Source organism: Trachypithecus francoisi, unplaced genomic scaffold (assembly GCF_009764315.1).
Source record: "Trachypithecus francoisi isolate TF-2019V2 unplaced genomic scaffold, Tfra_2.0 Lachesis_group2, whole genome shotgun sequence".
In the NCBI taxonomy this organism is placed as follows: domain Eukaryota; kingdom Metazoa; phylum Chordata; class Mammalia; order Primates; family Cercopithecidae; genus Trachypithecus; species Trachypithecus francoisi.
Genome location: NW_022681465.1, coordinates 114,126,782 through 114,154,030, shown reverse-complemented (window position 1 = coordinate 114,154,030; position 27,249 = coordinate 114,126,782). Strand labels below are relative to the sequence as shown.

Here is a 27,249-nt window from a genome sequence, read left to right as displayed (position 1 = left end):
GAGGCCAGGCCACACAGACAGAACCCAGGGGCCGGGGGAGGCAGGGAGCAGGGAGCAACTGTTCAATAGGTATGGGGTTTCCTTTTGGGGTCGTGGAAATGTCTTGGAACTACACAGAGGCGATGCCTGTGCAAGGCTGTGACGGTGCTGAATGCCACAAATCACCCACTGAAAAATGGATAATTTCATGTTATGTGAATTTCATCTCAATAATAAAAGTAAGCCACAATTATTTGTCACCCTGATTCCCCCTCCTTGCCCCCCAGCTGCTGGGCCCACCACCAGCCGCTTCTGTGCGGCCAGGACAAGAGCAGAAGAACCAGTGTGCAGGAGCGTGTGCAGGCACACCCCCGAGCACCCCCAGCCCCGTGTCCTCTGTACTGCAAGCCTCCCTTGAGGTGAGAAGGGCTGTGTGACCCGATCCCGCGGAACACAGGCAAAGTGACAGCGGCCCCTCCCAGACCTCAAAGCTCCTCAAGACTCAGGCGCCTCGAGGCTCTGTGCTCTCCTGCGCACATGCCCGGGTACATGGGCTGTAGTCCATCAGTCCCAGTCCCAGAGTCCATCAGTCCCAGTCCCAGGCCACCAGCCCCAGAGCCTAGAGGACATGCCAGGCTGTGCCACAAGCAGGAAATGAGTGGATGGTGTTAGCTCCCGAGACTGGGGGTGTTCCTGTCCCCAAGTACGGTCTCACCTGCCCTCACAGGTACCGGTGGTCTGGAGGCTGGACGAGCAAAGAAGATTCGAACCCTTCCTGGGTCACGACTTTTCAAAGCTCTGTGGGGCGTCCTGTGTGTGACCTGCCAGAGGAGTCTCCTGCAGACGACCTGGGGCTGCCCACTGGTGCTGGGTCCCACAGCCAAGGCTGGCCCCCACCATGGCAGAGCACCGTGCCCACGTCACCAAGTACCTGTGAGCCCTGTTTCTCCAGGTGAGGAGGGCCGGGCCAGAGCCCCACTTTGGCTCAGTGTCAGGCTGGAAGGCAGCCGGGCTTCCCGGGGTGCAGCAGACACCCCACAGGCCATGGTGGAGGAGCAGGAGAGGGAGCAGACCAGCACAACACCCCTGGCCCACCCAGGACCAGACCTCAGCTGCCAGGTCTGTGCTGGCTTCAGTGGCAATAAAAGTGTGAGGAAGAAACCGTCAGCCCTCTCCCTCCCTCCCCCACCCCAGCTTATTTCTCTGAGGCAGCGGCTGGAGCTCGGCCTCTGTGGGGCCAGAGGCAGGAGGAAGGGAAGATATGGGCAGGGAAGGGGACAGGAGAGCCTTTGTCAGCATTCAGGGTAGTGCAGAGGGTGGGGGTCCTGGAGACCAGGCAGGGAAGAAATGTAACCAAGTGTGGAGGGGTGAGGCGCAGGCCTCTCACTGTCAGGCCCCGAGCTGGTAAGTTTCAGCTCCCTACTGTTCTCTGGGAGGTTTCCCGAGAAGCCAACTCCATTGACACAAATGTAACTTTCTTTAAGGCTGGGAGGGTCAATTTCTATGTTTATTCAAGGAAGCAGCAAACTTCTTCTATGGGAGAATTTGCCACTTTCAGCCTCATGAGGGAAGTGTGAACGTGGTGCCCTTCCCCCCTCTCCACAGGATAAGGTGAGATGTGGTACTGGCAGCCTGGGAGAGCCAGCAACACAGAGGAACTGGAACCCCAAAGAATCCAATTTTCCCCCAAAGAAATGATGCCCGGGATCACATTCACCTCTAACAAGGGGAAGCCATGGACCTGTGCTGGGGGCCCTGGGGTGAGGCTGGATGTGGGTTCTGGGCCTCCGTGGGGAAAGTCCCTGTTCTCTCCCCATCCGCAGCTGCCTCTTGAGTTCTGGCCTGCACCCAGCCACGTGAGATGGAGGAAGGGAAGCCCATGAGGCCTTGGAGTGGGAGAGCCTAGGAAGCTGGGCCTGGGGTGCCCCGGAGCCAGCCCCTCCTCTTTCTCCTGTGTCCTGGCTGAGCTCAGGGCTGAATCAGTGATCTGCCCATCACTCAGCAGATCTCAAAAAGTGAAGTCACCCTGGCAGGCAGGAGGAGGAGTTGCCAAGATGGGATGGCTGGCACTTGACCAACTGCTATGTCCAGAGCCAGCCTGCTGAGGGGTAGGTGGCGTGGGCAGCCAGCCCAAGAGAGGTACCCTAAACCACTGGACCCTCTACTGACTGCCACCCACCCCCCCCAGTCCTTACAGAGCTGGACTTGGCCACAGGGAGCTCCCTTGGGTGCATACAAGCCCCGTTTCTGTTACTAGCAGCTACCCAGGCTTCACACTCAGGCCTATGCCCAGGGAGGGGACACTGTAGGTAGAGAGGGGCTGAGGGGGACTTTTAGTAACAAACAAGCTCCTGTGACAGTCCCCCAGGAGAATGAACAGGGAAGGGGGTGGGCGTGAATATCATCCCCCGCCCCGCACCCCCCCCACCTCCCAGGAACCACTCTGGCCACATCTTGGCTGCTGCACAGACTGGATGCCTGGCTCCGCTCTGTGACCACCTCAAGGCCCATCTGAGCCTGCACTCCTGCCTGGCATCTCAGGCACTTTTCCCTTCTCCCCATCCCCACCCTTGGGGGGCTTGAGTGGACACCTGACACCAGGGAGGATATGGTTTTCTAGTGGGAAAAAGGTTTGGCGAGCCTCACGTGGGCACACCCCTGTACACTTGCATACGTGCACACACGCATACACCTGTGTTCCCATGTGTGGACACATGCACATAGATGCACACCTTCCTCCACGTGCACACCCAGGGACCTGACCAGAGGGTGGCCCAGTAGAGGACAGAGGTGAAGCCTGGGGCCTGCTGGCCTTGGCAACTACAGGGAGAGGAGAAAGCCCTGTCTGGGTGTGGGCTCAGGATCCAAAACATCAGGCAGCAAAAAGGAGCTCCTCACCCAGCACAGGGGAAATGGGGCCACCACTTGAGGTCCAACAAGGGGAGGTGGAGGCAGAGTAGGGTGCAAGGCAGACCCTGGCCCTGGCTCCTCAAGTGAGAAGGGCCTGCAGGGAGCTCTGCCTCCCTTTCTTGCCTTCCCTTAGTCAACTCTCAGCCTCAGCTTCCCCAGCTGTAAACATCTCCATCTCAGAAGGAGGAGCTGTAATAATTAAAGAGGAGAGAAACACGAAGGGTGGCTCAACAGTCAACAGGTTTATTTCAAACCTGGGAGGGACTTCTGAGCGAGTTAGGTCAGAACCCGCACTCCCTCACAAACTTAAGTTTTTAAGGATTCAGGGTGGGAGAGTTTATCGGAGTCTTGCACTGCTCCTGTGTCTCTTTGTTGTGCTTGTCTGGGAGGGAGAGTTGTGTGTCTGTTCCCAGACATCTTTTTGCGGCTGCAGGCATAACCCCTCAAATCTGCTTTTAGCTTCCCTGTCTTAGTGCACCTGAAGGGAAAGGACTGTGCTTATTAAGGCCCACTGGTTTACTGGGGCCCACTGTCTGAGGGCGAAGTTTGGCAGTTACCTGAGAGACTTTCCCCCCACCTCCCTCTGTGCCCGAGCTGTCTTAGCTGTGTTTCCCTGTCTGCTCTTTCTGGCTGCTGCTTGTAGTTAGAAGTGAAGTGATTTCCTTGAAATGCATGGGGCTGGAAAGGGAGTTGGAACTTAAGGTGGCGGTGTTTGTCTGAGATGATGGTGCTCCTGCTCTGTCACCCCTGCCTTTTGATGCCCAGGATCCCCGCCCTGCACCACCTCTGTCCTCTGCACTGCAGCAACTCTGCCCCTGACACCCAGGGCCACACCCTGCACCCAGTCTTCAGTGCAGCAGCACCCCTGGCTCCTGACACCCACCCCAAAACTTGCACCCATAAGTGTTGGCCATGAGCCTTCCATGGCCCCAAAGCCACATCTTCAGGTGCTCTGCCAGACAGTGGCACAGAACTCCCAGGCTGCAGGCTGGGTCTCAGCCCACTGCACCCCTCCGAGGGAGCCACCCCAGAAACCACAGGCTTTTAGGTTATTAAAGACCAGGGTGGCAAAAATGCAGGAGAGCAAAGCAACCTTGCCAAAGAGCCTTTGCACTCCTCTGCCAGCCAAAGCGGCAGAGCTGGAGGAGGAATGAGGAAGGTAGAGCTCAAAAAGGAAACCAGGAATTGCCACACTGTCTTCCACAATGGTTGAACTAATTTACACCTCCTACCAACAGTGTAAAAGCATTCCTATTTCTCCACATCCTCAAGGATCTAGAACGAGAAATACCATTTGACCCAGCAATCCCATTACTGGGTATATACCCAAAGGATTATAAATCATTCTACTATAAAGACATAGGCACACGTATGTTTATTGCAGCACTGTTCACAATGGCAAATACTTGGCACCAACCCAAATCCCCATCAATGATAGACTGGATAAAGAAAATGTGGCGTATATACACCATGGAATACTATGCAGCCACAAAAAAGGATGAGTTCACATCCTTTGCAGGGACATGGATGAAGCTGGAAACCATCATTCTCAGCAAACTAACATAGGAACAGAAAACCAAACACCACATGTTTCACTTAAAAGTGGAACTTGAACAATGAGAATATGTGGACACAGGCAGGGGAACATCGCACACTGGGGCCTGTCGGGGGCTGTGGGTGGGGGGAGGGATAGCATTAGGAGAAATGCCTAATGTTGATGACCGGTTGATGGGTGCAGCAAACCACCATGGCACACGTATACCTATTAACGAAACTGCACATTCTGCACATGTACCCTAGAACTTCAAGTATAATAAAATAAAATTGTAAAACAGGAAACCAGAACTAGGCCATCTCCTGCAAAAACAGCAGACCCCGTGCCAGTCGTGGCTTCCTGGGCTCCCTGGCCCTTCTCCCACACCTGCCCGGAAAGGGCTGTCCTGTTTGCTTCAGGACACCGGCTTTGGCACTCGGGACAACCACGCTGGGAACTCCCGCTGCGTTAGGTTCTCGGCACCGACCCCGCTGCCTGCAGGCGCTGCTCCTGCCAGAGACCTGCCCGCGTCCGCTGCCAGTGCGCTCCCAGCAGAGGCCGGGTGGCTGGTGACACGCAGCCTGCTGCCCAGCGCAAGCAGAAAGGCGCTTCTCAAAGCCTTGGCCGCCGGTCGGCACTCTGGGCCACCTTTGCGCTGGCCGGTGCGGGCACCCGCAGCCAACAAGACTTGCTTTTGCCAGCAGCCGCGGCAGCACCCGATGTCGCCTTTGCCATTTCCAGTGTGCGCTGGGGCCGCAGCTGAAGGGAGGGTGGCTTTGGCCGGCGGGGTGCGGCTCTAAGCCCGGCCGCCCCACGCCTGCCTGCCCGGGTGTGGCCAACGCGGGCGTGGCACCTCCAGGCAGGGACTCCAGAGCACTCAGTGGCTGCACGCCCTGCTCTGATCACTGTCGGGCCAGGCGGGTGCCGGCTGCTCTGGAGGAGCTGGAAGGGGCAGCGCGAGGCGGCGGGTGGGAGCGGGCACGGGCCTGGCTTAGCTAGGAGTGGGGCACGGGTAGGAACAAGGTAGGAGCGGGGTGCGGCCAGGTGCAGAACGGGGGCAGGAGCAGGACGCGGATGGGAGCGCGGCGCAGCCTGGCAGAGGTCACAACAGGGCGCGGTAGCAATGGGGCACCACTGGGCAGGGGCAGGAGTGTAGCGCGGTAGCAGCCAGACAGGTGGGAGATGGGCGGGTGCTGGAAAGGCCACCAGTAGCTGGGGCCGCGCACCTCCGCAAGCACAGCCACTCCTTTCACCAGGTGCGCCCTTTCCACACCTAGTCCCTGCGTTGCGCCCTTTCCACTGCACAGCGGGCAGGAAAGCCAGGTGGGGATGCAAGATCTGGTTCTGCTGGGGTTGCCACAGAGAGGACTCTTGAGAACGCCACCCTCTCCCTAACCCCCCATCCCTACCTCAGCTCCAGGGTCCCCGGCAGAGCGCACCCCCAGCCATTTCTCAGAGGCAGAGAGGCACAGTGTAGCTTGGCCTCTGCATGGCCAGAGGAGGGAGGAGGGGAGGAACTGGGCCCTGAGGGGGAACGAGAGCCTTTGTCAGCATCCAGAGCAGTGCAGAGGATGGGGGTCCTGGAGGCCTGGCCGCGAAGAAAGGTAACCAGTTGTGGAAAAACAAGAGTTAGGGAGGAGGGAGGTAGAAGTGTTGGTCAACAGGCATCAGGTGGCTGAGGCACTCCGGAGGGGTGAGGGAGGGGTGAGAGGCAGGCTCTCACTGTCAGGCCCGGAACTGGTAAGTTTCAGCTCCCTACTGTTCTCTGGGAGGTTTCCCCAGAAGCCAACTCCACTGAGACAAATGTAACTTTCTTTAAGGCTGGGAGGGTCAATTTCTATGTTTATTCAAGGAAGCAGCAAACTTCTTCTATGGGAGAATTTGGCTACTTTCAGCCTCATGAGGGAAGTGTGAACGGGGTGCCCTTCCCCTCTCTCCACAGGATAATGTGAGATGTGGTACTGGCAGCCTGGGAGAGCCAGCAACACAGAGGAACTGGAACCCCAAAGAATCCAATTTTCCCCCAAAGAAATGATGCCTGGGATTACATTCACCTCTAACAAGGGGAAGCCATGGACCTTGCTGGGGGCCCTGGGGTGAGGCTGGATGTGGGTTCTGGGCCTCCGTGGGGAAAGTCCCTGTTCTCTCCCCATCGGTAGCTGCCTCTTGAGTTCTGGCCTGCACCCAGCCACGTGAGATGGAGGAAGGGAAGCCCATGGGGCCTTGGAGTGGGAGAGCCCAGGAAGCTGGGCCTGGGGGTGCCCCGGAGCCAGCCCCTCCTCTTTCTCCTGTGTCCTGGCTGAGCTCAGGGCTGAATCAGTGATCTGCCCATCACTCAGCAGATCTCAAAAAGTGAAGTCACCCTGGCAGGCAGGAGGAGGAGTTGCCAAGATGGGATGGCTGGCACTTGGCCAACTGCTATGTCCAGAGCCAGCCTGCTGAGGGGTAGGTGGCGTGGGCAGCCAGCCCAAGAGAGGTACCCTAAGCCAATGACCCTCTGCTGCTTGCCACACACCCCCACCAGGATTTACGGAACTGGAGCTGACCACAGGGGACTCCCTTGGGTACAGAGAGGCCCCATCTCTGGTGCTAGCAGCTACCCAGGCTGCACACTCAAACCTATGCCCAGGGAAGGGATCTGATAGGGAGGAGCTGTGGGGGACTTTGGACCGCAAACAAGCTCCTGTGACTGTCCCTCAGGAGAATGAAGAGGGAAGGGGTGAGCCTGAATGGCCCCCTCCCTACACCTGGGAGTCTTTTTTTTTTTTTTTTTTTTTTGGAGGTGGAGTCTCACTCTGTGGCCCAGGTTGGAGTGCAGTGGGGCTATCTTGGCTCACTGCAAGCTCTGCCCCCTGGGGTTCATGCCATTCTCCTGCCTCAGCCTCCCAAGTAGCTGGGACTACAGGCACCCACCACCACGCCCAGCTAATTTTTTGTATTTTTAGTAGAGACGGGGTTTCAACATGTTAGCCAGGATGGTCTCAATCTCCTGACCTCGTGATTTGCCCGCCTCGGCCTCCCAAACTGCTAGGATTACAGGTGTGAGCCACCGCACCTGGCTGAAATACTGTCTTAATATAACTTACTGTACTATGGATTTGTTAAAAACTAAGGTAAAAGTCATTAAGAAAACGATACAAAGCATAAAAGAACACCTATCAAAATTACAAAAACTCCAAAATGAGTGGACAAAGATCCAAAAAAACCTGATAAAACAATGGTTTTACTTCAGCAATAAAATGTAAGCTATGATGACACAATGACAGCTTGTGTCTTAAAAGTAAACGTGAAAGTAATAATTTTTTTTTTTTTTTTGAGGCGGAGTCTCGCTCTGTCGCCCGGACTGGAGTGCAGTGGCCGGATCTCAGCTCACTGCAAGCTCCGCCTCCCGGGTTTACGCCATTCTCCTGCCTCAGCCTCCCGAGTAGCTGGGACTACAGGCGCCCGCCACCTTGCCCGGCTAGTTTTTGTATTTTTAGTAGACACGGGGTTTCACCGTGTTAGCCAGGATGGTCTCGATCTCCTGACCTCGTGATCCGCCCGTCTTGGCCTCCCAAAGTGCTGGGATTACAGGCTTGAGCCACCACGCCTGGCGAAAGTAATAATTTTAAAAAGTTAAAGAATGCCAAAAAAAACGAAAGAGGAAGAGTATTCTCCAATACTTGAACGGTCCAGCGGGCTGACGGGCCAGGGAAATCCACCAGGGTCCGGCCCTTCCGGAGGCTGACAAATCTGCAACACACACAGAGGTTGGAGGGTCACTGCGGGGCACAGAGGCGGAGGGAGGGGGGCTCCCTGGGGTGGGTGTGCAGGTCTCAGAGGGCTCCTCGGGCCCTGGAAGGTGGCCTTGGGCCCCTGGCCTCCCCAGAATCTATCCACAGGGCACTGAGGCCTGTGTCCTGCTCTCTGCTGAGGGTGTTGTGTGTGCCAGAGTGTCTATAAATGTCCTGCAGGAGGCACTGAGCCCAGGCATGCACACGGGCGCCTTCAGGGGGCTGGACCTCCAGATACTGAAACACAAAAGGGAGGGGGGGGAGGTTCAAGGATCAAGGCAGAGTCTCATGCCCCCGGGCCCTGGGAGGAGCAGGAGGTCTGATGACACAGGGTGGGGTGGTGACCTGCCCCTCCACCCAGACCCTCCATGCCATCCAGACAGAAGAGCTGCACGTTGAATGTGTGCCGTTTCCTGAAGCTCGTCATTGTTATTGCCCAATAAGACTTGATCCTTCCAACATCCCCACCAACCCGGTCTATGCATTTCCATTTAAAAATCATTAATGCTTTGGTAAAACATATATTTCACTTAATACATTCCAGCATAAAAGGTTACAGAAACCACTGTTTTTAAAGAGTAAAAAACTGTGTGTGTGTGTGTATAAAATACACAAAAACACACATTCATATGTATATTCTAATTTCAAATTGGAAAGTACATTTAAAACAGTGGCTCCCTGAATCCTGCCCCTCAACTCCTCCTAAGTGAGCATGGCCCTGACTTGTTTTCAAGAGTTTGTTTGTTGGCATCTGACACAGACACAGAACCACTGATGCCCAAGCCGGTGCTCTCTACACACACAATTCTCCAAACCTCATCTTGAGAAATGGGGCCATGAGGCCACCCGAGGCACCGAGGGCTCTACGGAGACTGAGGGGTCCCTGGACTGGGCACATCCTAGCGGGTCTTGGATCCTGGCCCTTCCCCTTCTTGATGCCAGGCCCTACTGAGTGCCCACAGGTATGCAGTGCTGGGCTGGGTGGGCTGCTTGTGTGGCAAGAAACCTGGGGCTGCCTCCCTCCCTCTCACACCTTTCCCAGGAGGCATGAAACAGGGGGTTTGTGATCAACCCCAGTGGCTGCTCATGCTGAACCGGTGATGCTCCCTCCCCGTTGTCTTCTGGGGACATGGAGGCAGGACTGGGTCCCCTCAAATAAGCTTAAGTGGCACTGCAGACAAGAACGCGGTGCATGGCCCTCGGAATCCTACATGTGGTAGCCTGACCGGCACCTCAGCCTCTCCCTCATTAAAGCAGCCTATGGAGGGCTCAGCCCAGTGGGCTCAGGGGCTGCTATGGAGAGGGTGTCTGTTGCCTGGAGGATGTTCTCAGGGCATCCTTCACTTGCCTTTAGGGATTTCCACCATGAAATACAAAGGCCACAACAGGTCAGTTCAGGCTCTTCAGCATCCTCATCCTCTTCACTAGGTTTTCTGATGGAACAAGAGAGTGAGGGCAGCCACGGGCACACAGGCATTGTCTGCCTTCCCCTGGTCATGCCGCCCCTGCACACTCACATTTCTTCTCCCTGTTGAGGGTTTGTCTCTGCTTTTTCTCCAGGTGCTGGGAGAGGTCTTGTTGGTATCTGGGAGGAAGAAAACAACTGCGCATGTCCAGAGACCCCAGTGCAGCAAAAACCCTGGGGCGGCAGGTGAGGGCGGCCAGAGCAGACCCAGATGTCACTGGGAACCCTTCCTGCAGGGTGGGGCCAACTCCTCTGACCTCAGCTGGGCTCCCTGCCTAAACCCTGTGGGGTTGCTCAACAGGATTCAGCACTGTACCCTGGGGACCAGGAATCGAGGCAATGCCAAGGCAGTGGGCAAGAGGGCTGCAAAGGGACTTTATAGACACTGAAGACCAGGACATTGACTGTCACGATGAGACCAGTCAAAGGAACCCAAAATAAGAAAAGGAAAAACCGAATCATGCTAAAAACATACGTTTTTCCTGAAGGATGTTTCCTCTAACTCCATGTTGCTTGGGAATTAAGTGATTTTGCCCCAAGGAGAGAATCAAGCTGCTAAGGAAAAAGTTCACTGCTGCTCAGGGCATGGCTGATGCTGTCATTTTCTCCTGCCGTCTTAAATCAAACCTCAGTGGGGAACAGACTCTCACTCTAAATTCTCCCTACCAAGGACACTGTATAAGTCACCTATGATACATACGGTCAGATTCTTGTATCTTATTTTAATTCAAGAAGATAAAGCTAAGAAGTAACTTTTTCTCTGACAACAGCAGGTGGCCTGACCTTCAAATATGGGGGAGCGTCCTCAGCTGAGCCTTTGTTGCTGTCTTCCAGGGGCTCCTTCATGGAACCTAGGAGGACAAAGAGTGATGGTCAGCAGGTGCAAGGCAGGAGCAGGGTAAAATGACTTTCTAGTTCTAGGCCACCTCATCAATGTGAAATAATCCATATCGAACAGGACACAGCACCCAGGGCAGGCTGTGCGTCCCTGCAGCCTCTCAGGGCTCCTGCCTCTTAATCTGACCTGAGCTCACTTTCCCTCCCTTCCTGAGTCCTTCCAATGTCATTTCCTCCCTAAAATCCACCTGTGGTGCTTCTGTGTGTATCAGTCATTCTAGAATAGTTTATACTTGGTAAAAAGCAAACTTTGTTCTGAGAGATATCATTTCAGCCCCAATATTCTATACATTCACCAATCTTTTGTGTTAAAGACAATAAAACAAAGCTTTGAAAATACTCAATTATCCTCTATTTAAAGATAACCCCCACTTAGCAAGTGCTGTCCGTCCTTGCACTCAACCTTCTCAATGCAATGTCTGTGTGTTGGAGTCCCCTGCTGCTCACACTCACACTGGCTCTGACACTGGGACAGCACGTCATGGGGGCAGCAGGCGGCAGCACCGACCATCTCCAACCCAGCTATGCTTGAGGTTCCAGCAGGGGAGACGGCTGCTAGGCTAACACCCAAGTTGTATCTGGAGAACATATTTGGTGCTATGTCTCGACTGTGTTTACTACTCAGCTGAAGCATTTTTTCTTTCTTCCCTTCCTTCCTTCCTTTCTTTTTCTTTCTCTTTCTTCTTTCTTTTTTTTTTTTTTTTGAGGCTCTCTGTAACCCAAGCTGGAATGTAGTGGCATGATCACTGCTCACTGGAACCTCTGCCTCCTGGGATCAAGTGATCCTCCCAACTGAGCCTCCCAGGTAGCTGGGATTATAGGTATCCAACCATGCCCAGGTAATTTTTTGCATTTTTAGCAGATACACGGTTTCATCATGTTGCCCAGGCTGATCTCCAACTCCTGGACTCAAGTCATCTGCTCGTCTTGGCCTCTTAAACTGCTAGGATTACAGGCGTGAGCCACTGTTCCTAGCCAACTGGAGCATTTTTACGGCTTGTGATAATCATGTTATTAAACACAATAGAGCATGTTAGTATTTCCTGCTTTTGAACATGAGCTGAGAAATGACCCCACCACTACTGCCAGAAGCCTGTGAGCTCGCTCTGTGTGTTTCACCTTGATGACCACACCAAAGTCCAGTGTAAAATGTACCTACTGCTACCATGGGTTAGGCAACCTTTGAGACCGCCTACAATGACAGACAGTGTTGGGACCTCGCTAGGCTCTCATCCTTCCACATGCACACACAGATGCCGGAACACCCTGGACTAATGGTGAGTTATACCAGGGCTGGCTGGTGAATGTACAATAGTCACCCACTGCATCAATCCTCCTCCCATTGCTGAGTTCATATTGGCCTCTTCCATTTAGGAGATTGAGAGCCTGGGAAATTCATCTCTGCACCATCTCCATCTGAGGATGAGGATATAAAACTTACCTTCAGGTACAGCTGTGGGGGAGGATGAATGCGTTACTTTATGTGAAGTGTGCGGTGCTGATGCAATTTCTTAGAAACACAGCTCCTTGGGTTGTGCTCTGCACAGGGGAACATGCTTTCTGGGGAAATGCCCACACACTCCCAAAGATATTCCCAATCCCTCCACATGACTCTCTCCTCCGTACCTCCCCACCCTGAGGCACACCACACTGTTCCATCTAAATGACAATCCTGCCTCCCCGGACTCCAGTGACAGTCACAGGTCTCTACTGGACTCGGGGTTTTTTATGCCAAGCTGTCCAAACCTCATTTCTGTCAGGAAGCTTAAACCACAGTGGCTCTCCAGCAAAAGCAGGCGAGCAAGTGCCACCTTTTGCAACATTGACCCTCTTTTCTTAGCAAAGGAGGCCTTCCAGAATACACACCTTTTTCTTCAGGCAGTCCGCCGGCCTGCATTTAGAGAAAGAAAAACACTGTGAGTTTCAGACCATCCTGAGTCCCGTGTGCACAGGTCTTTTCTTCACTTGGTGGCAGTAGAAAAGCAGATGGAAAACAGTGTTCAAATCCAAGAAACACAAAAGAAGAACAGGACAAACCAACTCACGCTAAAGTTTTGTGTGTTTGCTTGCTTGTTTGTTCTTATTTGTATTTATTTTTATTTTTTTGAGGTGGAGTCTCACTCTGTCTCCCAGGCTGGAGTGCAGTGGCGGGATCTCAGCTCAATGCAAGCTCCACCTCCCGGGTTCACGCCACTCTCCTGCCTCAGCCTCCCAAGTAGCTGGGACTACAGGCGCCCACCACCATGTGTGGCTAATGTTTTGTATTTTTAGTAGAGACAAGGTTTCACCGTGTTAGCCAGGATGGCCTCCATCTCCTGACCTCATGATCCACCCGTCTCAGCCTCCCAAAGTGCTGGGATTACAGGCGGGAGCCACCGCGCCCGGCCTAAAGTTTCTCCTGGAGTATGTCCTCTCAAGGTCATGTTCCTTGGCAATTAAGTGATTTTGCCCCAAGGAGACAATCAAGCTGCTGAGGAGAAAGCCCACTGCCACTCAGGGCTTGGCTGATGCTGTCATTTTATCCTGCTGCCTTAAATCAAGCTTCAATGGGGAACAGACTCACTCAGAATTCCCCCCACCAAGGACCCTGTGTAAGTCACCTATGATATATACGGCCAGATTCTCATATCCTATTTTAATTCAAGAAGATAAAGCTAAGAAACTAACTTTTACTGTGACAACAGCAGGTGGCCTGGCCTGCCACTGTTGTGGGGCCTCCTCATCTGATTCATAGATGAATTTTTCCACGGGAGTCTCCACGGGACCTAGGAGGACACAGAATGACCGTCGGGAGGTGCAGGGGAGGAGCAGGGAAGGGTTTTGATCCCCAGGCCACCTCATCAACGTAAAATAGCCCATCTCGAACAGGGCACACCACCCAGGGCAGGCTGTGTGTCCCTGCAGCCTCTCAGGGCTCCTGCCTCCTCATCTGATCCGAGCTCACTTGCCCTCCCTTCCTGCGTACCGCTACCCTGGATTAGGCAACCTTTGAGACCCGCCTACAATGACAGACAGTGTTGGGACCTCGCTAGGCTCTCATCCTTCCACATGCACACACAGATGCCGGAACTCCCTGGACTAATGGTGAGTTATACCAGGGCTGGCTGGTGAATGCACAATAGTCACCCACTGCATCAATCCTCCTCCCATTGCTGAGTTCATATTGGCCTCTTCCATTTAGGAGATTGAGAGCCTGGGAAATTCATCTCTGCACCATCTCCATCTGAGGATGAGCATATAAAATTTACCTTCAGGTACAGCTGTGGGGGAGGATGAATGCGTTACTTTATGTGAAGTGTGCGGTGCTGATGCAATTTCTTAGAAACACAGCTCCTTGGGTTGTGCTCTGCACAGGGGAACATGCTTTCTGGGGAAATGCCCACACACTCCCAAAGATATCCCAATCCCTCCACATGACTCTCTCCTCCGTACCTCCCCACCCTGAGGCACACCACACTGTTCCATCTAAATGACAATCCTGCCTCCCCGGACTCCAGTGACAGTCACAGGTCTCTACTGGACTCGGGGTTTTTTTATGCCAAACTGTCCAAACCTCATTTCTGTCAGGAAGCTCAAACCAAAGTGGCTCTCCAGCAAAAGCAGGCGAGCAAGTGCCACCTTTTGCAACATTGACCCTCTTTTCTTAGCAAAGGAGCCTTCCAGAATACACACCTTTTTCTTCAGGCAGTCCGCCGGCCTGCATTTAGAGAAAGAAAAACACTGTGAGTTTCAGACCATCCTGAGTCCCGTGTGCACAGGTCTTTTCTTCACTTGGTGGCAGTAGAAAAGCAGATGGAAAACAGTGTTCAAATCCAAGAAACACAAAAGAAGAACAGGACAAACCAACTCACGCTAAAGTTTTGTTTGTTTGCTTGCTTGTTTGTTCTTATTTGTATTTATTTTTATTTTTTTGAGGCGGAGTCTCGCTCTGTCTCCCAGGCCGGAGTGCAGTGGCCGGATCTCAGCTCAATGCAAGCTCCACCTCCCGGGTTCACGCCACTCTCCTGCCTCAGCCTCCCAAGTAGCTGGGACTATAGGCGCCCACCACCATGTGTGGCTAATGTTTTGTATTTTAGTAGAGACAAGGTTTCACCGTGTTAGCCAGGATGGTCTCCATCTCCTGACCTCATGATCCACCCGTCTCAGCCTCCCAAAGTGCTGGGATTACAGGCGGGAGCCACCGCGCCGGCCTAAAGTTTCTCCTGGAGTATGTCCTCTCAAGGTCATGTTCCTTGGCAATTAAGTGATTTTGCCCCAAGGAGACAATCAAGCTGCTGAGGAGAAAGCCCACTGCCACTCAGGGCGTGGCTGATGCTGTCATTTTATCCTGCTGCCTTAAATCAAGCTTCAATGGGGAACAGACTCACTCAGAATTCCCCCCACCAAGGACCCTGTGTAAGTCACCTATGATATATACGGCCAGATTCTCATATCCTATTTTAATTCAAGAAGATAAAGCTAAGAAACTAACTTTTACTGTGACAACAGCAGGTGGCCTGGCCTGCCACTGTTGTGGGGCCTCCTCATCTGATTCATAGATGAATTTTTCCACGGGAGTCTCCACGGGACCTAGGAGGACACAGAATGACCGTCGGGAGGTGCAGGGGAGGAGCAGGGAAGGTTTTGATCCCCAGGCCACCTCATCAACGTAAAATAGCCCATCTCGAACAGGGCACACCCCCAGGGCAGGCTGTGTCCCTGCAGCCTCTCAGGGCTCCTGCCTCCTCATCTGATCCGAGCTCACTTGCCCTCCCTTCCTGCGTACCGACCCTGGGTTAGGCAACCTTTGAGACCCGCCTACAATGACAGAGAGTGTTGGGACCTCGCTAGGCTCTCATCCTTCCACATGCACACACAGATGCCGGAACTCCCTGGACTAATGGTGAGTTATACCAGGGCTGGCTGGTGAATGCACAATAGTCACCCACTGCATCAATCCTCCTCCCATTGCTGAGTTCATATTGGCCTCTTCCATTTAGGAGATTGAGAGCCTGGGAAATTCATCTCTGCATCATCTCCATCTGAGGATGAGCATATAAAATTACCTTCAGGTACAGCTGTGGGGGAGGATGAATGCGTTACTTTATGTGAAGTGTGCGGTGCTGATGCAATTTCTTAGAAACACAGCTCCTTGGGTTGTGCTCTGCACAGGGGAACATGCTTTCTGGGGAAATGCCCACACACTCCCAAAGATATTCCCAATCCCTCCACATGACTCTCTCCGTCCGGCCCCACCCTGAGGCACACCACACTATTCCATCTAAATGACAATCCTGCCTCCCCGGACTCCAGTGACAGTCACAGGTCTCTACTGGACTCGGGGTTTTTTATGCCAAGCTGTCCAAACCTCATTTCTGTCAGGAAGCTCAAACCAAAGTGGCTCTCCAGCAAAAGCAGGCGAGCAAGTGCCACCTTTTGCAACATTGACCCTCTTTTCTTAGCAAAGGAGGGCTTCCAGATTACACACCTTTTTCTTCAGGCAGTCCGCCGGCCTGCATTTAGAGAAAGAAAAACACTGTGAGTTTCAGACCATCCTGAGTCCCGTGTGCACAGGTCTTTTCTTCACTTGGTGGCAGTAGAAAAGCAGATGGAAAACAGTGTTCAAATCCAAGAAACACAAAAGAAGAACAGGACAAACCAACTCACGCTAAAGTTTTGTTTGTTTGCTTGCTGTTTGTTCTTATTTGTATTTATTTTTATTTTTTTGAGGCGGAGTCTCGCTCTGTCTCCCAGGCCGGAGTGCAGTGGCCGGATCTCAGCTCAATGCAAGCTCCACCTCCCGGGTTCACGCCACTCTCCTGCCTCAGCCTCCCAAGTAGCTGGGACTATAGGCGCCCACCACCATGTGTGGCTAATGTTTTGTATTTTTAGTAGAGACAAGGTTTCACCGTGTTAGCCAGGATGGTCTCCATCTCCTGACCTCATGATCCACCCGTCTCAGCCTCCCAAAGTGCTGGGATTACAGGCGGGAGCCACCGCGCCCGGCCTAAAGTTTCTCCTGGAGTATGTCCTCTCAAGGTCATGTTCCTTGGCAATTAAGTGATTTTGCCCCAAGGAGACAATCAAGCTGCTGAGGAGAAAGCCCACTGCCACTCAGGGCATGGCTGATGCTGTCATTTTCTCCTGCTGCCTTAAATCAAGCTTCAATGGGGAACAGACTCACTCAGAATTCCCCCCACCAAGGACCCTGTGTAAGTCACCTATGATATATACGGCCAGATTCTCATATCCTATTTTAATTCAAGAAGATAAAGCTAAGAAACTAACTTTTACTGTGACAACAGCAGGTGGCTGGCCTGCCACTGTTGTGGGGCCTCCTCATCTGATTCATAGATGAATTTTTCCACGGGAGTCTCCACGGGACCTAGGAGGACACAGAATGACCGTCGGGAGGTGCAGGGGAGGAGCAGGGAAGGTTTTGATCCCCAGGCCACCTCATCAACGTAAAATAGCCCATCTCGAACAGGGCACACCACCCAGGGCAGGCTGTGAGTCCCTGCAGCTCTCAGGGCTGCCTCCTCATCTGATCCGAGCTCACTTGCCCTCCCTTCCTGCGTACCGCTACCCTGGGTTAGGCAACCTTTGAGACCCGCCTACAATGACAGAGAGTGTTGGGACCTCGCTAGGCTCTCATCCTTCCACATGCACACACAGATGCCGGAACTCCTGGACTAATGGTGAGTTATACCAGGGCTGGCTGGTGAATGCACAATAGTCACCCACTGCATCAATCCTCCTCCCATTGCTGAGTTCATATTGGCCTCTTCCATTTAGGAGATTGAGAGCCTGGGAAATTCATCTCTGCATCATCTCCATCTGAGGATGAGCATATAAAATTACCTTCAGGTACAGCTGTGGGGGAGGATGAATGCGTTACTTTATGTGAAGTGTGCGGTGCTGATGCAATTTCTTAGAAACACAGCTCCTTGGGTTGTGCTCTGCACAGGGGAACATGCTTTCTGGGGAAATGCCCACACACTCCCAAAGATATTCCCAATCCCTCCACATGACTCTCTCCTCCGTACGGCCCCACCCTGAGGCACACCACACTATTCCATCTAAATGACAATCCTGCCTCCCCGGACTCCAGTGACAGTCACAGGTCTCTACTGGACTCGGGGTTTTTTATGCCAAACTGTCCAAACCTCATTTCTGTCAGGAAGCTCAAACCAAAGTGGCTCTCCAGCAAAAGCAGGCGAGCAAGTGCCACCTTTTGCAACATTGACCCTCTTTTCTTAGCAAAGGAGGCCTTCCAGAATACACACCTTTTTCTTCAGGCAGTCCGCCGGCCTGCATTTAGAGAAAGAAAAACACTGTGAGTTTCAGACCATCCTGAGTCCCGTGTGCACAGGTCTTTTCTTCACTTGGTGGCAGTAGAAAAGCAGATGGAAAACAGTGTTCAAATCCAAGAAACACAAAAGAAGAACAGGACAAACCAACTCACGCTAAAGTTTTGTTTGTTTGCTTGCTTGTTTGTTCTTATTTGTATTTATTTTTATTTCTTTGAGGCGGAGTCTCGCTCTGTCTCCCAGGCTGGAGTGCAGTGGCGGGATCTCAGCTCAATGCAAGCTCCACCTCCCGGGTTCACGCCACTCTCCTGCCTCAGCCTCCCAAGTAGCTGGGACTACAGGCGCCCGCCACCATGTGTGGCTAATGTTTTGTATTTTTAGTAGAGACAAGGTTTCACTGTGTTAGCCAGGATGTCTCCATCTCCTGACCTCATGATTCACCCGTCTCAGCCTCCCAAAGTGCTGGGATTACAGGCGGGAGCCACCGCGCCCGGCCTAAAGTTTCTCCTGGAGTATGTCCTCTCAAGGTCAAGTTCCTTGGCAATTAAGTGATTTTGCCCCAAGGAGACAATCAAGCTGCTGAGGAGAAAGCCCACTGCCACTCAGGGCGTGGCTGATGCTGTCATTTTCTCCTGCTGCCTTAAATCAAGCTTCAGTGGGGAACAGACTGACTCAGAATTCCCCCCACCAAGGACCCTGTGTAAGTCACCTATGATATATACGGCCAGATTCTCATATCCTATTTTAATTCAAGAAGATAAAGCTAAGATACTAACTTTTACTGTGACAACAGCAGGTGGCCTGGCCTGCCACTGTTGTGGGGCCTCCTCATCTGATTCATAGATGAATTTTTCCACGGGAGTCTCCACGGGACCTAGGAGGACACAGAATGACCGTCGGGAGGTGCAGGGGAGGAGCAGGGAAGGTTTTTGATCCCCAGGCCACCTCATCAACGTAAAATAGCCCATCTCGAACAGGGCACACCACCCAGGGCAGGCTGTGTGTCCCTGCAGCCTCTCAGGGCTCCTGCCTCCTCATCTGATCCGAGCTCACTTGCCCTCCCTTCCTGCGTACCGCTACCCTGGGTTAGGCAACCTTTGAGACCCGCCTACAATGACAGACAGTGTTGGGACCTCGCTAGGCTCTCATCCTTCCACATGCACACACAGATGCCGGAACTCCCTGGACTAATGGTGAGTTATGCCAGGGCTGGCTGGTGAATGCACAATAGTCACCCACTGCATCAATCCTCCTCCCATTGCTGAGTTCATATTGGCCTCTTCCATTTAGGAGATTGAGAGCCTGGGAAATTCATCTCTGCACCATCTCCATCTGAGGATGAGCATATAAAATTTACCTTCAGGTACAGCTGTGGGGGAGGATGAATGCGTTACTTTATGTGAAGTGTGCGGTGCTGATGCAATTTCTTAGAAACACAGCTCCTTGGGTTGTGCTCTGCACAGGGGAACATGCTTTCTGGGGAAATGCCCACACACTCCCAAAGATATTCCCAATCCCTCCACATGACTCTCTCCTCCGTACCTCCCCACCCTGAGGCACACCACACTGTTCCATCTAAATGACAATCCTGCCTCCCCGGACTCCAGTGACAGTCACAGGTCTCTACTGGACTCGGGGTTTTTTATGCCAAACTGTCCAAACCTCATTTCTGTCAGGAAGCTCAAACCAAAGTGGCTCTCCAGCAAAGCAGGCGAGCAAGTGCCACCTTTTGCATCATTGACCCTCTTTTCTTAGCAAAGGAGGCCTTCCAGAATACACACCTTTTTCTTCAGGCAGTCCGCCGGCCTGCATTTAGAGAAAGAAAAACACTGTGAGTTTCAGACCATCCTGAGTCCCGTGTGCACAGGTCTTTTCTTCACTTGGTGGCAGTAGAAAAGCAGATGGAAAACAGTGTTCAAATCCAAGAAACACAAAAGAAGAACAGGACAAACCAACTCACGCTAAAGTTTTGTTTGTTTGCTTGCTTGTGTGTTCTTATTTGTATTTATTTTTATTCTTTGAGGCGGAGTCTCGCTCTGTCTCCCAGGCCGGAGTGCAGTGGCCGGATCTCAGCTCAATGCAAGCTCCACCTCCCAGGTTCACGCCACTCTCCTGCCTCAGCCTCCCAAGTAGCTGGGACTACAGGCGCCCACCACCATGTGTGGCTAATGTTTTGTATTTTTAGTAGAGACAAGGTTTCACTGTGTTAGCCAGGATGGTCTCCATCTCCTGACCTCATGATCCACCCGTTTCAGCCTCCCAAAGTGCTGGGATTACAGGCGGGAGCCACCGCGCCCGGCCTAAAGTTTCTCCTGGAGTATGTCCTCTCAAGGTCATGTTCCTTGGCAATTAAGTGATTTTGCCCCAAGGAGACAATCAAGCTGCTGAGGAGAAAGCCCACTGCCACTCAGGGCGTGGCTGATACTGTCATTTTCTCCTGCTGCCTTAAATCAAGCTTCAGTGGGGAACAGACTCACTCAGAATTCCCCCCACCAAGGACCCTGTGTAAGTCACCTATGATATATACGGCCAGATTCTCATATCCTATTTTAATTCAAGAAGATAAAGCTAAGAAACTAACTTTTACTGTGACAACAGCAGGTGGCCTGGCCTGCCACTGTTGTGGGGCCTCCTCATCTGATTCATAGATGAATTTTTCCACGGGAGTCTCCACGGGACCTAGGAGGACACAGAATGACCGTCGGGAGGTGCAGGGGAGGAGCAGGGAAGGTTTTTGATCCCCAGGCCACCTCATCAACGTAAAATAGCCCATCTCGAACAGGGCACACCACCCAGGGCAGGCTGTGTGTCCCTGCAGCCTCTCAGGGCTCCTGCCTCCTCATCTGATCCGAGCTCACTTGCCCTCCCTTCCTGCGTACCGCTACCCTGGGTTAGGCAACCTTTGAGACCCGCCTACAATGACAGACAGTGTTGGGACCTCGCTAGGCTCTCATCCTTCCACATGCACACACAGATGCCGGAACTCCCTGGACTAATGGTGAGTTATGCCAGGGCTGGCTGGTGAATGCACAATAGTCACCCACTGCATCAATCCTCCTCCCATTGCTGAGTTCATATTGGCCTCTTCCATTTAGAGATTGAGAGCCTGGGAAATTCATCTCTGCACCATCTCCATCTGAGGATGAGCATATAAAATTACCTTCAGGTACAGCTGTGGGGGAGGATGAATGCGTTACTTTATGTGAAGTGTGCGGTGCTGATGCAATTTCTTAGAAACACAGCTCCTTGGGTTGTGCTCTGCACAGGGGAACATGCTTTCTGGGGAAATGCCCACACACTCCCAAAGATATTCCCAATCCCTCCACATGACTCTCTCCTCCGTACCTCCCCACCCTGAGGCACACCACACTGTTCCATCTAAATGACAATCCTGCCTCCCCGGACTCCAGTGACAGTCACAGGTCTCTACTGGACTCGGGGTTTTTTATGCCAAACTGTCCAAACCTCATTTCTGTCAGGAAGCTCAAACCAAAGTGGCTCTCCAGCAAAGCAGGCGAGCAAGTGCCACCTTTTGCATCATTGACCCTCTTTTCTTAGCAAAGGAGGCCTTCCAGAATACACACCTTTTTCTTCAGGCAGTCCGCCGGCCTGCATTTAGAGAAAGAAAAACACTGTGAGTTTCAGACCATCCTGAGTCCCGTGTGCACAGGTCTTTTCTTCACTTGGTGGCAGTAGAAAAGCAGATGGAAAACAGTGTTCAAATCCAAGAAACACAAAAGAAGAACAGGACAAACCAACTCACGCTAAAGTTTTGTTTGTTTGCTTGCTTGTGTGTTCTTATTTGTATTTATTTTTATTTCTTTGAGGCGGAGTCTCGCTCTGTCTCCCAGGCCGGAGTGCAGTGGCCGGATCTCAGCTCAATGCAAGCTCCACCTCCCAGGTTCACGCCACTCTCCTGCCTCAGCCTCCCAAGTAGCTGGGACTACAGGCGCCCACCACCATGTGTGGCTAATGTTTTGTATTTTTAGTAGAGACAAGGTTTCACTGTGTTAGCCAGGATGGTCTCCATCTCCTGACCTCATGATTCACCCGTCTCAGCCTCCCAAAGTGCTGGGATTACAGGCGGGAGCCACCGCGCCCGGCCTAAAGTTTCTCCTGGAGTATGTCCTCTCAAGGTCATGTTCCTTGGCAATTAAGTGATTTTGCCCCAAGGAGACAATCAAGCTGCTGAGGAGAAAGCCCACTGCCACTCAGGGCGTGGCTGATACTGTCATTTTCTCCTGCTGCCTTAAATCAAGCTTCAGTGGGGAACAGACTCACTCAGAATTCCCCCCACCAAGGACCCTGTGTAAGTCACCTATGATATATACGGCCAGATTCTCATATCCTATTTTAATTCAAGAAGATAAAGCTAAGAAACTAACTTTTACTGTGACAACAGCAGGTGGCCTGGCCTGCCACTGTTGTGGGGCCTCCTCATCTGATTCATAGATGAATTTTTCCACGGGAGTCTCCACGGGACCTAGGAGGACACAGAATGACCGTCGGGAGGTGCAGGGGAGCAGCAGGGAAGGTTTTTGATCCCCAGGCCACCTCATCAACGTAAAATAGCCCATCTCGAACAGGGCACACCACCCAGGGCAGCTGTTGTCCCTGCAGCCTCTCAGGGCTCCTGCCTCCTCATCTGATCCGAGCTCACTTGCCCTCCCTTCCTGCGTACCGCTACCCTGGGTTAGGCAACCTTTGAGACCTGCCTACAATGACAGACAGTGTTGGGACCTCGCTAGGCTCTCATCCTTCCACATGCACACAGATGCCGGAACTCCCTGGACTAATGGTGAGTTATGCCAGGGCTGGCTGGTGAATGCACAATAGTCACCCACTGCATCAATCCTCCTCCCATTGCTGAGTTCATATTGGCCTCTTCCATTTAGGAGATTGAGAGCCTGGGAAATTCATCTCTGCACCATCTCCATCTGAGATGAGCATATAAAATTTACCTTCAGGTACAGCTGTGGGGGAGGATGAATGCGTTACTTTATGTGAAGTGTGCGGTGCTGATGCAATTTCTTAGAAACACAGCTCCTTGGGTTGTGCTCTGCACAGGGGAACATGCTTTCTGGGGAAATGCCCACACACTCCCAAAGATATTCCCAATCCCTCCACATGACTCTCTCCTCCGTACCTCCCCACCCTGAGGCACACCACACTGTTCCATCTAAATGACAATCCTGCCTCCCCGGACTCCAGTGACAGTCACAGGTCTCTACTGGACTCGGGGTTTTTTATGCCAAACTGTCCAAACCTCATTTCTGTCAGGAAGCTCAAACCAAAGTGGCTCTCCAGCAAAGCAGGCGAGCAAGTGCCACCTTTTGCATCATTGACCCTCTTTTCTTAGCAAAGGAGGCCTTCCAGAATACACACCTTTTTCTTCAGGCAGTCCGCCGGCCTGCATTTAGAGAAAGAAAAACACTGTGAGTTTCAGACCATCCTGAGTCCCGTGTGCACAGGTCTTTTCTTCACTTGGTGGCAGTAGAAAAGCAGATGGAAAACAGTGTTCAAATCCAAGAAACACAAAAGAAGAACAGGACAAACCAACTCACGCTAAAGTTTTGTTTGTTTGCTTGCTTGTGTGTTCTTATTTGTATTTATTTTTATTTCTCTGAGGCGGAGTCTCGCTCTGTCTCCCAGGCCGGAGTGCAGTGGCCGGATCTCAGCTCAATGCAACCTCCACCTCCCAGGTTCACGCCACTCTCCTGCCTCAGCCTCCCAAGTAGCTGGGACTACAGGCGCCCACCACCATGTGTGGCTAGTGTTTTGTATTTTTAGTAGAGACAAGGTTTCACTGTGTTAGCCAGGATGGTCTCCATCTCCTGACCTCATGATCCACCCGTCTCAGCCTCCCAAAGTGCTGGGATTACAGGCGGGAGCCACCGCGCCCGGCCTAAAGTTCTCCTGGAGAATGTCCTCTCAAGGTCATGTTCCTTGGCAATTAAGTGATTTTGCCCCAAGGAGACAATCAAGCTGCTGAGGAGAAAGCCCACTGCCACTCAGGGCGTGGCTGATACTGTCATTTTCTCCTGCTGCCTTAAATCAAGCTTCAGTGGGGAACAGACTCACTCAGATTCCCCCCACCAAGGACCCTGTGTAAGTCACCTATGATATATACGGCCAGATTCTCATATCCTATTTTAATTCAAGAAGATAAAGCTAAGAAACTAACTTTTACTGTGACAACAGCAGGTGGCCTGGCCTGCCACTGTTGTGGGGCCTCCTCATCTGATTCATAGATGAATTTTTCCACGGGAGTCTCCACGGGACCTAGGAGGACACAGAATGACCGTCGGGAGGTGCAGGGGAGCAGCAGGGAAGGTTTTTGATCCCCAGGCCACCTCATCAACGTAAAATAGCCCATCTCGAACAGGGCACACCACCCAGGGCAGGCTGTGTGTCCCTGCAGCCTCTCAGGGCTCCTGCCTCCTCATCTGATCCGAGCTCACTTGCCCTCCCTTCCTGCGTACCGCTACCCTGGGTTAGGCAACCTTTGAGACCTGCCTACAATGACAGACAGTGTTGGGACCTCGCTAGGCTCTCATCCTTCCACATGCACACACAGATGCCGGAACTCCCTGGACTAATGGTGAGTTATGCCAGGGCTGGCTGGTGAATGCACAATAGTCACCCACTGCATCAATCCTCCTCCCATTGCTGAGTTCATATTGGCCTCTTCCATTTAGGAGATTGAGAGCCTGGGAAATTCATCTCTGCACCATCTCCATCTGAGGATGAGCATATAAAATTTACCTTCAGGTACAGCTGTGGGGGAGGATGAATGCGTTACATGTGAAGTGTGCGGTGCTGATGCAATTTCTTAGAAACACAGCTCCTTGGGTTGTGCTCTGCACAGGGGAACATGCTTTCTGGGGAAATGCCCACACACTCCCAAAGATATTCCCAATCCCTCCACATGACTCTCTCCTCCGTACCTCCCCACCCTGAGGCACACCACACTGTTCCATCTAAATGACAATCCTGCCTCCCCGGACTCCAGTGACAGTCACAGGTCTCTACTGGACTCGGGGTTTTTTATGCCAAACTGTCCAAACCTCATTTCTGTCAGGAAGCTCAAACCAAAGTGGCTCTCCAGCAAAGCAGGCGAGCAAGTGCCACCTTTTGCATCATTGACCCTCTTTTCTTAGCAAAGGAGGCCTTCCAGAATACACACCTTTTTCTTCAGGCAGTCCGCCGGCCTGCATTTAGAGAAAGAAAAACACTGTGAGTTTCAGACCATCCTGAGTCCCGTGTGCACAGGTCTTTTCTTCACTTGGTGGCAGTAGAAAAGCAGATGGAAAACAGTGTTCAAATCCAAGAAACACAAAAGAAGAACAGGACAAACCAACTCACGCTAAAGTTTTGTTTGTTTACTTGCTTGTTTGTTCTTATTTGTATTTATTTTTATTTTTTTGAGGCGGAGTCTCGCTCTGTCTCCCAGGCCGGAGTGCAGTGGCCGGATCTCAGCTCAATGCAAGCTCCACCTCCCGGGTTCACGCCACTCTCCTGCCTCAGCCTCCCAAGTAGCTGGGACTACAGGCGCCCGCCACCATGTGTGGCTAATGTTTTGTATTTTTAGTAGAGACAAGGTTTCACCGTGTTAGCCAGGATGGTCTCCATCTCCTGACCTCATGATTCACCCGTCTCAGCCTCCCAAAGTGCTGGGATTACAGGCGGGAGCCACCGCGCCCGGCCTAAAGTTTCTCCTGGAGTATGTCCTCTCAAGGTCATGTTCCTTGGCAATTAAGTGATTTTGCCCCAAGGAGACAATCAAGCTGCTGAGGAGAAAGCCCACTGCCACTCAGGGCGTGGCTGATGCTGTCATTTTCTCCTGCTGCCTTAAATCAAGCTTCAGTGGGGAACAGACTCACTCAGAATTCCCCCCACCAAGGACCCTGTGTAAGTCACCTATGATATATACGGCCAGATTCTCATATCCTATTTTAATTCAAGAAGATAAAGCTAAGAAACTAACTTTTACTGTGACAACAGCAGGTGGCCTGGCCTGCCACTGTTGTGGGGCCTCCTCATCTGATTCATAGATGAATTTTTCCACGGGAGTCTCCACGGGACCTAGGAGGACACAGAATGACCGTCGGGAGGTGCAGGGGAGCAGCAGGGAAGGTTTTTGATCCCCAGGCCACCTCATCAACGTAAAATAGCCCATCTCGAACAGGGCACACCACCCAGGGCAGGCTGTGTGTCCCTGCAGCCTCTCAGGGCTCCTGCCTCCTCATCTGATCCAAGCTCACTTGCCCTCCCTTCCTGCGTACCGCTACCCTAGGTTAGGCAACCTTTGAGACCTGCCTACAATGACAGACAGTTTGGGACCTCGCTAGGCTCTCATCCTTCCACATGCACACACAGATGCGGGAACTCCCTGGACTAATGGTGAGTTATGCCAGGGCTGGCTGGTGAATGCATAATAGTCACCCACTGCACCAGTCCTCCTCCCACTCCTGAGTTCACATTTGCCTCTTCCATTTAGGAGATTGAGAGCCTGGGAAATTCATCTCTGCACCATCTCTATCTGAGGATGAGGACATAAAATCTACCTTCAGGTACAGCTGTGGGGGAGGATGAATGCGTTACTTTATGTGAAGTGTGCGGTGCTGATGCAATTTCTTAGAAACATAGCTCCTTGGGTTGTGCTCTGCACAGGGGAACATGCTTTCTGGGGAAATGCCCACACACTCCCAAAGATATTCCCAATCCCTCCACATGACTCTCTCCTCCGTACCTCCCCACCCTGAAGCACACCACACTGTTCCATCTAAATGACAATCCTGCCTCCCCGGACTCCAGTGACAGTCACAGGTCTCTACTGGACTCGGGGTTTTTTATGCCAAACTGTCCAAACCTCATTTCTGTCAGGAAGCTCAAACCAAAGTGGCTCTCCAGCAAAAGCAGGCGAGCAAGTGCCACCTTTTGCAACATTGACCCTCTTTTCTTAGCAAAGGAGGCCTTCCAGAATACACACCTTTTTCTTCAGGCAGTCCGCCGGCCTGCATTTAGAGAAAGAAAAACACTGTGAGTTTCAGACCATCCTGAGTCCCGTGTGCACAGGTCTTTTCTTCACTTGGTGGCAGTAGAAAAGCAGATGGAAAACAGTGTTCAAATCCAAGAAACACAAAAGAAGAACAGGACAAACCAACTCACGCTAAAGTTTTGTTTGTTTGCTTGCTTGTTTGTTCTTATTTGTACTTATTTTTATTTTTTTGAGGCGGAGTCTCGCTCTGTCTCCCAGGCTGGAGTGCAGTGGCGGGATCTCAGCTCAATGCAAGCTCCGCCTCCCGGGTTCACGCCACTCTCCTGCCTCAGCCTCCCAAGTAGCTGGGACTACAGGCGCCCGCCACCATGTGTGGCTAATGTTTTGTATTTTTAGTAGAG

At 52.3% G+C, this 27,249-nt stretch overlaps 2 protein-coding genes across 3 annotated transcripts in view; both read right to left on the bottom strand.

Moving 5' to 3' along the window:
- Nucleotides 1-7,955: 7,955 nt before the first annotated feature.
- On the bottom strand, nucleotides 7,956-16,192 carry LOC117065397. Of its 2 annotated transcripts, XM_033180180.1 has the most exons (10): nucleotides 16,026-16,192; nucleotides 15,030-15,127; nucleotides 14,231-14,255; nucleotides 13,226-13,323; nucleotides 12,425-12,449; nucleotides 12,000-12,011; nucleotides 10,445-10,512; nucleotides 9,714-9,781; nucleotides 9,545-9,629; nucleotides 7,956-8,155 (listed from the first exon to the last, which is right to left on the bottom strand). In XM_033180180.1, exons 1-10 carry the CDS (start codon nucleotides 16,054-16,056, stop codon nucleotides 8,039-8,041), a joined length of 627 nt encoding a protein of 208 aa, XP_033036071.1. In that variant the 5' UTR covers nucleotides 16,057-16,192; the 3' UTR covers nucleotides 7,956-8,038. The 2 variants fall into 2 exon arrangements, with proteins under 2 accessions (XP_033036071.1, XP_033036072.1); XM_033180181.1 differs by lacking the exon at nucleotides 12,000-12,011.
- Nucleotides 16,193-16,827: 635 nt separating this feature from the next.
- The window catches only part of LOC117066079 (titin-like), a 28,647-nt gene continuing 18,225 nt past the window's right edge, over nucleotides 16,828-27,249 (bottom strand). Inside the window, exons 12-23 of the mRNA XM_033181555.1 lie at nucleotides 26,840-26,864; nucleotides 25,835-25,932; nucleotides 25,034-25,058; nucleotides 24,032-24,129; nucleotides 23,233-23,257; nucleotides 22,233-22,330; nucleotides 21,432-21,456; nucleotides 20,429-20,526; nucleotides 19,629-19,653; nucleotides 18,624-18,721; nucleotides 17,824-17,848; nucleotides 16,828-16,922 (exon numbers count right to left, since the gene is read on the bottom strand). Coding sequence (XP_033037446.1) covers nucleotides 16,828-16,922; nucleotides 17,824-17,848; nucleotides 18,624-18,721; nucleotides 19,629-19,653; nucleotides 20,429-20,526; nucleotides 21,432-21,456; nucleotides 22,233-22,330; nucleotides 23,233-23,257; nucleotides 24,032-24,129; nucleotides 25,034-25,058; nucleotides 25,835-25,932; nucleotides 26,840-26,864 — 735 coding nt within the window. The remainder of the gene's footprint in view (nucleotides 16,923-17,823; nucleotides 17,849-18,623; nucleotides 18,722-19,628; nucleotides 19,654-20,428; nucleotides 20,527-21,431; nucleotides 21,457-22,232; nucleotides 22,331-23,232; nucleotides 23,258-24,031; nucleotides 24,130-25,033; nucleotides 25,059-25,834; nucleotides 25,933-26,839; nucleotides 26,865-27,249) is intronic.

Bases quoted from the DNA above. Each gene is read 5' to 3' on its own strand.
- LOC117065397 (XM_033180180.1), bottom strand. From the start codon at position 16,056: ATGCAGGCCGGCGGACTGCCTGAAGAAAAAG. The intron at 14,256-15,029 runs GTTAGTTTCTTA...CTCTAAATGCAG, and splicing joins CTGCTGTTGTCACAGTAAAA to GCCGGCGGACTGCCTGAAGA. The intron at 8,156-9,544 runs GCAAGTGAAGGA...TGTGTGTTGCAG, and splicing joins CATGGTGGAAATCCCTAAAG to ATTTGTCAGCCTCCGGAAGG.